The sequence below is a fragment of the Trichogramma pretiosum genome, unplaced genomic scaffold, assembly GCF_000599845.2.
Source record: "Trichogramma pretiosum strain Unisexual culture from Peru unplaced genomic scaffold, Tpre_2.0 scaffold55, whole genome shotgun sequence".
Taxonomy (NCBI): Eukaryota; Metazoa; Arthropoda; class Insecta; order Hymenoptera; family Trichogrammatidae; genus Trichogramma; species Trichogramma pretiosum.
In genome coordinates this window covers 247,709-258,667 of record NW_019641617.1, presented here as the reverse complement: position 1 = coordinate 258,667, position 10,959 = coordinate 247,709, and the positions used below count along the sequence as shown (strand labels likewise).

Here is a 10,959-nt window from a genome sequence, read left to right as displayed (position 1 = left end):
GGTTTGTAGTTCAAAATTTGACTTTAAAAGGACTTTATAGTGTACTATCTTATCGTCTATTTTTGACAGTTTTGCGCTTTTAAAACCAATAAATAGATGAAATTTAGCATAAAGTGGCCTTTCATCTGGGAAATCATAAATGCTTCGTATCTTCGTACGATAAAACGAAGGAGCTTTTTCTACGCCAACTTGCGATAACTGCAGCTTTTCGTTCGAGTCCGTTAGATGCCGTTACTATATCGGACTAAAGCGATAGCTAAGTGTGCGTTTAAGTGTTGTATAAGCACTTAAATTTGGAAAGTGTCACCTGATAACGATTCGTTTCGATTGTAATGAATAATGATGAAGGTTACGAATGTTATTTATCGGTCTGTAATGAGTTAGAAAATTGAAATTTAATAAAGATACAGTTAATTAACCGATTCATTTCTGTACGTGTGGATTAGTATATCTTGCAAATCGATTGATTGTTTAATGTCCATTAGCATATTTAATTAGTTGTGCGCATTCTAATTCCAAAGTACTTCTTCAATTACTTCTTTAATTATTGAACAATAAGCATGATGATCTGCCTTTTGTTAAAGACATTAATCTCCATTTTATAACGTGATTATTTTCATTATGTACCTACATAATTACATAAAATAAATGCTCACGCCTATGGTATCCCATGAACTATCATATCAGGTTGTTGCTAAATTTTCGAATTTGTTGAAATTCCTGAATGAATGCTTTAACAATAGACCTTATTTTTATTGTATTGAGTCATAAGTTGCAAGCTTAAACTATAAAGATCAGCTAATAATTATCAAATTTGTAGGAAAATTGTATATACTTTTGTGTGTGAATTTTAATTAAATATATTATTTAACTTACCATGGAAGATTTATCATATTCTTGTGTCAAACTCTGGTCTTTGTAGATTATACGATCTTTTTAAAATATTACTGATTAATAAATTTAATTAAAAAAGTAGAATACCTGATTATGGGTCAATAGAGAAATACGGATTGAAGATCTAATAAAATAAATTTTTGTAAATTACGGTATCTTAATGACTAATTATCACTTTTAATATTAATAAAGATAGATAAATACTCATTTAGCAATTAAGAAAGTTGTAAAATGTATGACAACCGTAAGGCCTTAATGATTCGTTCAAGTTGTTTGTAAAAAAATTATTTTCAATAAAAAGATCAATCATATGAAGAAAAATATTTATGACAAATTTTAGAAGTTTACATTTTTTTAAGGAGTGATTTTTTGTGGTCAGCTAAATAATTTTGTTGCATTAAACTAAATAATATTAATGCATTAAGCTAAATAATATTGTTGCGTAAAAGTAGGATATACTGTGTGGTTATATGATTTGTAATTCATCGAAGCTTTTAAGCTTGAATAAACACAATAAAGACAATACCACAAACAAAAATTAAGTTAATATATAATGTACTTCATCGATCCAAGTATTTTTATACGTAAATTTAGAGTTTTTAGTTACATTTTTACAACGCTTCCGTTGCTTTTACCCGATAATATATTTTCTGGCTTCAATGGATATTTATACCGAAAAGGAATATCTCCTTTTTTCTCAAAAATGGGATATGCATTTTTCTTGGTGTTCAAGATTATTGAGACTCGCTTTCTTATATCCATTCCAAAACAAAAATTTAAAAATAATTGGAAACTCTACTCTCATTTTGTACATGTTGATTTCGCTCATTGTCACGGTACATATATAATACAAATAACGTGAAAATTAAAAAGAATAATCCAAAAAAAAATAGTAACAATCGCTACTTATAAAGGTACTGAGGATTGTTAAAGAGTTGAAAAATACTTCAAATCAAAGCACCATCTTACTTGAATCTACATTTCAATTGGTATCTTTTGTGACAATGATATTCGCTTACTTACGTTGGGCTATGTGTATGGAGAAGGTAGCATTTTTTTAAGCAGCAATTAAATCGCAATAGTACACATTGAGTATCGCAACATTAAAAATTATATCAACAGATTCGCATGTTAGCAAAATTAATGGTTCAAATGTGGTTGGCTAATTCTGAAGACGTTCAAAAGATTATGTTGAAACTAGCAAAAAAAGCTTACTTTTTTATTAATTTTCAAGCAAGTAAGAATACTTATATAAAGGCTTTAGCATCTACTAACTATTTTCCTTTTAGTGTCTCTTGTTATTTTATGCATTAGTTTCGGTATAGCGCCAGTAGTTATTCCGACCTTTTTGAATTCAGCATTTCCGGGCAATCAGAGTTATAAAAAAACTCTACCCCTTCATACGGAATTTTTCGTCAATGAAGATGAATATTTTTATAACATTTTGACCGGTCACCTTGTTTGTTTATTCTTGTATGGTGCGATGACTGGTGCCATGAATAATCTTCAATGTTCTGTCATAGGGTATAGTATTTGCGTCATTCGTGGTTTACAGTAAGTTATAGAATCAGAAGTTAAATCAGTAATAAATTTGATTATTAGTAAGTTTAAAAATATTTTTCAGATATTATTTGAAAGACATAAATATTAAGTATAGTACAATGATTTTAATTGATGAAGAGCATGCCAACTTGTGGGTGTACGACCAATTAAAAAAAGTTATTAGTTTGCACCAAACTCTTATCGAGTAAGATTATCAAACCATAACAAATTATTTATTGAATAAGTAGTTTATAATTTTATAAATTTTAGATTTTTTGAAATCCTACACGAAATAGCTAATCCTTTGATATTTGGCATTTTAATTGGTTGTACTTGTATTGTTGTTTTAACGACTACCTCGGTATGGATTAAATCATATTTGATGAAATAACATCATTGAAATATATGAGTATATTTATTGTTGTAGGTGGTAGTTTTAATAGAAACCGATTTTGCAGGAGCCATCAAAATGTTGTTTGCATTTTGTGTAACTATGTGTGCCATCACTTTTGTTTGTTTTCCAAGCCAATTAATCATAAATGCTAGTGATGATCTGTTATTTTCAAGGTATTATTTAAATAGTATCATTCAATAAAGTAACAAGATTAATTTAGTGATAATAATATATTATTTGATACATTAGTTATGAAATGAATAATCAAAGCTATCCACCGAGAGTACGAAAAATGTTATTATTTATAATGGTTAGATCTATGAAGCCTCTTGTACTGACTGCTGGACCAACCATAGAGTTAAATTTAGAAACCTGTAGTACCGTAAGCGTAATTTTTCTCGTCTTTTTTTCACGAATGATATAAAATTATGATGTTCCAATCTAATTTAATATTGTGATTTCAGATTATAAAATCGTGCATGTCATATGCGGCAGCTTTTAGATCATTCTATACTTCAGTGTAACTAGAATATATACAGAATTGAATAATCAAAATTTCAATTGTTAACTTAATAAATAATGATATTTAATTTTAATAATTCAACTTTAGATAAAATAAATACTTCGATTTTGATTTGATTAAAACGATAAAAATATTACTTATAGCTCGTAGTAAACAGCCCGTGCATATCAAAATCAAACGTAACAGACCCACCTTAGACTCACAAATTACAAAGTCATTCATTTATGCTTCATTGAAACATCTGACCACTGATATTCAATTACAAGAGGAAATAAGAGCAGTAATTGTGACGGTATCTTGTCAGTAACAAAAAAATCTTAAACTAAATTCAGATTTAATGTAAAATTAAAATTAAAGTAATCGATGTTGAATTTTATATAAGTTATTTCTATATGAAATTTTCGTTAAAAATTAATGTATAATTTGGTATTGATATATTTTTTTACAAACTCCATTTTTGTAAACTGCACTGAAAATGTTATTTTTGATGCACAAATGAGCTAAAATGATATAATTCTACATTTAAATTTATTTTTTGCGTTGATTGCTCATAATGTATGAATATTTAATGATAATTAATGCCACCAGATGGCGAGTGCCTTTATCTGTAAATCCGCAAGTGATAAAGTGATAAACATAATAGTACAAGTAACACAGCTACACGCAGTTATCAAAAAAATATCAATATTCGTCAGAATCTAAAAAATTGGATATTTTGTGCATTTAAAAATAATTATTGGTTTTTAATCATATTTTTATGTTAAGCTTCTGAAATGTGAATGAATGAGAGTGTCTGTAACAGATATGAGTTGATGATCGAAGTTCATTTAGTTTATTTTTCTAAACTCAAGGCACTCAAAGAAACTATTATGGATTGTACATCGTAGGACGAATTCACTTATTCCATGACGGCATCGCTCGAGCATGACCATATAAAAATTCTGAATTATGGGGTCGAGTTTATCTTCTCCGCAGAGATAAGGTATATACACGTGCCGGCAGTGGAAACCCCGTAAAAAAAGCCGTATATAGGCAAGCGTCAAGAAAGAAAAGGTTTTTCTTGTAATTCTCGAGGATTTGAGCGGCAATTGCCCGCTATATACGCGCTACTTTGCTGCATAAAAGGTATTTTTTACTTGGCGCGCGCGCAAGCCTGTTTCAGGTACTCAACTTCATCGCGAGGCTCGTTTACCTGTGAATTGCCTTTTTCGAGCATCTATTATTCTTTTGATTGATAAATAGACGCATGAAAATTAATCTTATTCAAGTATTTATTGCAGTAATAGATTTATAAAATTGAAGTAGGTTACTTACGCATTTAATATTATCAAAATCCCTCGATAACATTTCTAATCCTCCGTGGGTTAATTCTGATAATTTCGCTCTTAATTGAAGTATGTGTGTGATATTCGATTTGCAAGCTCTGAAAATGAAAGTATCTTGGGATAGTATTGAAAAGGTTTGGTTTTAGTTGAAAATAACATAATAAATAAATTCTGATGAATTATGATACTCCAAAATACCTTTAAGAAATATTCAATTGTTTTAATTTAAAATACTGATGTTTAATGACTTTAAACTTGAGAACGATGTTATTAAATTTTCTTAACGTTAATGTATACTTAAAAAGTAGAGCAATCATTTTAATTTCTGTAGTAAATTAACGAACTTATTTTCTTACTGATTTTTTGTGTAACGATTGAAAGATGACAATATCAATTTAAGAATAACGTATATTGACTACGATCTTTTACTAACAGCACATATTGTATTTGGTCTACAAGAGAATAATCTACACATAATAAATCTACGTTTGTCTCAATACATTAAAAACTCCATAAGAAATTCTCAGGATCTACATAAAAGAAAGACAGTGTAAGTGATATATCAATTATAGCGAATGAAAAAATAGTTAGTAAAAATAATACGCACTTGTACGAACGAGTTTAAAGATAAAACGATGAAAAATGCTTTGCCAATGTAGACCGGATACATAGTCCTGGCAGTCATGAATAAAATATCTTTTTTCGATCTCAGGCACAAATCCATCCAATTGGCAGTGAATAACGCGTAGGTCAGTTCGCGGCTCTAAAATAAATGAATTTTCTCTCACTTCGTACCCCTCTGTTCGAACAATATAACGAGGAGTTCGACGCAACTTTGTTGGTCAAGTGATCACCGAAGTAGCAGTAGATGCTGCTTTGCAAAAACATGCAGGATAAAAAAATCAACCTCATCAGAAGTTGAACGTCGATGGTCGTTGTGCTAGCCAAAAGATACGTGTTGGCCGTCAGTTGAATGAAACAATTGGAAAATTGAAAGATCATCGAGCAACCGTAGCCCTTGGATAATAGATCTGCAAATCTTTAATTGCAAATAATAATTAGCTATTGTTAAAGCGTGAGATTGACGCGTAGTCCGAAACTCACTCCAAGATGTAGCGGTGGTGATTGACGTTCTCGACGATCACCTCCTTCTCGCAGGCTTCGATCGACCTCGAGCTTCTGTGAGCTCGTCTCTTGGCTTCCATGGTCATGCATCTCACGCGATGGGCGAGCAAATCGAACTGGCAGCTGACGAAGCTCATGACGGTCGCGATCGAGATGTCGTGGCCGATGATTAATATGATGGAGATGAGAAAAGACGCTGCGTCCGGTATCCAGAGCCACCAGAAAATTCTGTCGGGTATCGGACCTTCGTGGGGTAACCAAACGGTCAACGGCAGGTTTCGATGGTCTTTCTTTTGAAAAAACGGAGGTGACACCCAAATGAGCCAGGTCCCACCGACCCAGACGTAAATCAAATTTAAAAATTTTCTGCGAGCAATAAAAAAAAGTAAAAACAAAAACCTATCAATCCTGTGGTTATATTTCAACGAGCCCACCTCAAAAACTCGCTGTAACTTTTTTCAATTTCGATCTCGCTTTTTCCTCGCGGCTGAGCATAGGGCGAGGCCAACATGCCGAGCAATTGAACCAAGTGCTTCCGGTTCATCCATAAGCCGACAGCTCTTATGGTGTTGTTTTCGACCGTCAACATGAGCAGAAGCGTCGTGTACATCTCGTCCTTATCCGAATTGTTCAAAATCAATCCCAATATCATGCCGGTGATAATGATGAACGGCAACGGCAGCAGTACGAAACGAGTCACGGTGTAGATTCGATATTTTACCGACAACTGATCCAACGGCCTCCAGGCTCCAGCTATGGTCATGAGAGTAAACAGTTCGTTCAATGTGTCGATAATCATTTTTGATTTTGAAAAATGAGCGACTTTTCGATGCGAGCAAACTCGATGGCAAATGAGATCACGAGAATCGCATCATTTCTTGACCAGGTGGCTTAAAACGACCTCGATGTAAACGATGCATGAAAATCGATGAATGTTATACTCTGTCATTAAACTCTTTTTCGATGCAAAATGCCGAGCGATTATTGCTGCTTGAAATCATAGGGTAAACAGGTAAGAAAAATGTCACATGCAAAAGATATCAATTGGCAATGATAGCCCCTCGGCTTGCTTACAGAATATCTGAGCAAGTGCTTGTAATTATTTTTCGATCTTTATCCACGGATCGCAGGGGGAATAAAATTATCTATTTAACCTACCGAATTTTTCAATAAAAAATGAGTATTCGCTGTGACTATATGCAGAAAAGGTAATGATGGTATCAATGCTGTAAAATTAGATCTCAAAAGTTGTAGTATTAATTGAGAAATATTTAAACGTTGGCTACTAGCCCAAAGATCGATGGAGCAATTACTCAGATCGTTTCGTAATAAAGTATATACAAGATTAAAAGTCGTTGAAGTGTTTGGAAGGAAGAGATACAAGGAATTTTATTGAAATTATCGGTGCTAAATTCGCTTCAGGCACTGACAGTTGGGCCGCGCGTTCGGTCGTCGGGGTCGCCAGTTCTCGTCGGAGAAGATCGCGCGCAGAGTCATCGTCGCATTAGCCCGAAAGGGAAGAAGCCACGTTTTCTCTCACTGTCGCAGGCGCGAGAAGTTGCTTACTCTTTTCTCGTTAAAACAGCAATTTAACGCCAGCAGCCAAGAGGGGTACAAGAGAAGGAGAGAGAGAGAGAGAGATAGAGATTCGCGGGCATGGCCGCTCCTATTGGCCTAGCTATCGACAATCACGTTTATCTATATAGACTGAAAATAGGGTAGACGCGTTAGTTTTTTCTTCTTCTTTTTTTATTACTCGTCTACATCAGCACATATTATTTCATGCGCGAATCCTACCTGTATAATACATTATTCTCGCGATAAGATGTAAAGATTTATAGCTGGAAACCTGCACATGGACTGGTCCAAGTCCGATTGCGCAACTCTGCCGACGACAAATGGAGCGACTGCGGGTAAAATGAAATGAAAATCGACTCGTCGTTCGACAACGCATACCGCATTTGGCGGCTCGCGCATAAACATTATAGCAGGCACTGTAATTGATAAACACCGACGCGCTTACGTGCCACAAAGAGGTGCGCGAGGGGGTAAGTCGAAGAAACGCGCGTCTCTGTTGCGGACAGGCTCATTCTTGCGTTGGCTCGATTTTGATTTTCTCTCTACGCGCGCGTGTATATATTTATCCTAGCAGCGAAGAGAGGCTGCCGCGGGAGAGAGAGAGAGAAAAGAAAATCACACAGGACTCGATCGTCGAGTGTTGGCTCTCGAGTTAATGAAATCTAGACTCGCTATATACGCTATCTTTATACATGGAGCACACGGAGGAGAATGAGACTTGCCTGCGCTGGTCTTTTCACGCGCACTTTAATATCCTCGCGCGGCTCTTTTACATTTTCCACGCCCGGAAATCTCGTACATAGCATTGGAAAACTCATCGATCGATTTGACGTCGGTCTTTTCCTTCGCTAAAATAATGTTTAAATTCGAGTTTAGGTAATGATATCACGAGGAAAATAGAGCGCGTGAATAGCTTGTATAATATGCCGCATTGGGTGGGAGCAAATGTCTTGCAAGTATTGAAAGGAAGAAACTAGGGGAAAGGAAAGACACACGGCTGGTATGGCTTTTGAACATATCTATGAGATCTGTGTATATATACAAATTAAGCATACATAGAGTCGAGCCGAGTCGGCAAGAAATTGGGTTAGAGAGGCTTGCATAAAAGAAGCAATCGTAGAGCTTTATTAAATTTTTGTTTCCCGCGCGCACACGCGAATCTCGTAAAAAGGGACTTTATGAAGTCGAGGAAAAATTAATATACAACAACGCACGATGTATATATATATATCGAGTCCACGCGCGCTCAAGTCGTGCACATGCATATAATGTATTTTACTTCCTTTTTTTTACAGAAGTCAAAAAAAATTCATCAAGGCAGGGTGACGACGAGGATGAAAATAGTTACAGAACGAGATATACGCAAGACTCTCGGGCATAAGTAAGTCAGTATATTAGAATGGCGCATGTAGAGCAATTGGTGCCCGGGGCGTGACTCGTGCCGTGGCTCGTCGTTTTAATAAAGCGCGAGACGTGCTGGATTTCCCTCTCATATCGAAAATTCCGCGGCTGCCGGGCATACCGCGGCTCGCACACCCACGCAACAAAGCCCCTAACGCAGCAGCAGCAGCCGCAAAGAGTCGTCGCATTCTTTCCATCGTTCCGCAAGGCGCAAATTGCTGCTTCATCGATTGCAGCTTAATATACACCTATACACAAAGCCGTCGAGTACGTAAGTACGTGCGAGGGGGCAGTTTTCGCTGCGCTCCCTGAGTTCGAATGTATATATATAGGGTCGTAGCAGCTTCTTCGTGAAATTGTCAACCCCCGCACACATCCTCATTCTCGAGCGAGAGAAAGATTCGCTTTTGTTCTTTTATCCTGCGGCTCGATTCTGTATAACCGATCCCTGTACATTTTATTCCTCGCGAGAGTCCGTTTCTATACAAATAGTTTCAAGAATCGAATATGAATTATTTGTTCGAAACGTGCGTCAGTCGAGATGACGATTTTCGACCGGAATAACCGTAAATGTACTATTATATTGCTTATGTACTATTGATTTCCTTTAATGATCATCGTTATAAAAATTTCCGTGATTAATAATCATTTTTGAGAGTTTAATTTTTACAATAAAATTATTAAGTCAAATAAACTTTCATTCAATTTCCGGAAAAGAGTCTTTTCTTCTTTCGAAACTTGAAAAATTTGGTTTACGTATTTTTACTGATAATTGTTATTGTTTCAGTTTTATATCTCTATTATTTTGTGCATAATTTACAGATACACTTTGAGCAACGACAAAGAATTTTCTATCAAACTATATTATTTACTTAAGAACAAATTACAATATTATTTAAATCTGAAATTTTTTAATAAAATTTTACAGTTTAATATTTCAGTCATTGTATTTTGTATGTACAGCAAACTTGATTAAATTTTATCAATAAAATCGTAAAGCTTCAAATAATTTAATTAAAATATAACTCAAATATATTAAATAATAGCAGTATGGTTCTCGTTATATTTGTATGTTATTCAATAATTAATAAATTTCCCTAGACAATAATATTACATAAATGCCACGTAGGTAGTAAGTAAGGCACGATTATGCTTTTGAGTACCATGATTTTTTAGGACAATCTTTTGTGTAAATGTCTTTCCACATACACTGCCCGTCAATTACTTTTGCCATACCTGAGCGAAAAATAAGTTAACTTCAAAGTTTCGTAGCTCAGTCAAAAAAAGTCGGATCGACATTTTGGATACGCCATTCGAAAGGTCTTTGCAAGCACTTTAAATCTATATAAATTGTTACCAGGTTTATTTATTTATTTATCAATTTTTATTAACAATTAAAGAATCAAAAATATTTTTTTTTGTCTCGGCTATTTCTCTTGTCATTTTAGTTAGAAAGGTCATAGAAACATTTTAAACCGATGGATTTGTAAGTTTTGACGAGACCTTCAAATCCTTTTTTTAAAAATTGTTCTACGAGCTTTTTTGACAAATATACAGCCCTTTTACTGCCAAAACGACCTTTTCATTTGTTCACATGTACACCGCGTTCAAGGGGTCGTAGAAAAAGTGTTTTTCAGAAAAAAATTAGGTATATATATGTACAACAAGAAGCAATAGTTATGATCCGTTTCTGAGAAAATTTTTTTTTTCGATTTTTAAAGCATGTTAACCCACCAACGCTCAAAGTGACGAAAATTTTTTGTTCGCGATCTATACAATTTTATTCCATGTTTAGAGCCTTGAAAAGACTTCGCACATACGTAATTTTATGTAAAATTTAATACCCTGTTAGAATCTGGGCTTAAATTTAAGATTTGATGCTTAGTTAAAAAGTTATAGTTGTTTAAACAAAAAAAAACGCTGCCAATTCATTTGCGAAGAGCTTTCATAAAATATTTATTGATGGAAATTGGCAGTCTGCAATTTATTATTTGGCCAATCTTAAATACAAATCGCATATTACCGTTCCTAACATCATCATTACCGTTCCTAATCTTCGACTCAAAAGCAAATGGGGCAAATATCATGCTTACGATGACCCAGAGACTAAGTCCATCATTGATTATTTTTTGCAAAATTCCGAGGGAAATCATTGGGACAATCAAGATACACCTATT

The 10,959-nt window shown here is 34.3% G+C and overlaps 1 protein-coding gene across 1 annotated transcript; it reads right to left on the bottom strand.

The window, feature by feature from the left end:
* Positions 1-5,120: 5,120 nt before the first annotated feature.
* LOC111693618 (odorant receptor 46a-like) lies at positions 5,121-6,602 on the bottom strand. The gene is made up of 5 exons (XM_023458754.1): positions 6,238-6,602; positions 5,783-6,169; positions 5,513-5,717; positions 5,286-5,441; positions 5,121-5,208 (listed from the first exon to the last, which is right to left on the bottom strand). Exons 1-5 carry the CDS (start codon positions 6,600-6,602, stop codon positions 5,161-5,163), a joined length of 1,161 nt encoding a protein of 386 aa, XP_023314522.1. The 3' UTR covers positions 5,121-5,160.
* Between the last annotated feature and the right edge of the window lie 4,357 nt (positions 6,603-10,959).

Bases quoted from the DNA above. Each gene is read 5' to 3' on its own strand.
- LOC111693618 (XM_023458754.1), bottom strand. From the start codon at position 6,602: ATGATTATCGACACATTGAACGAACTGTTTACTCTCATGACCATAGCT. The intron at 6,170-6,237 runs GTGGGCTCGTTG...TATTGCTCGCAG, and splicing joins AGTTACAGCGAGTTTTTGAG to AAAATTTTTAAATTTGATTT. The intron at 5,209-5,285 runs GTGCGTATTATT...TCTTTTATGTAG, and splicing joins CTTTAAACTCGTTCGTACAA to ATCCTGAGAATTTCTTATGG.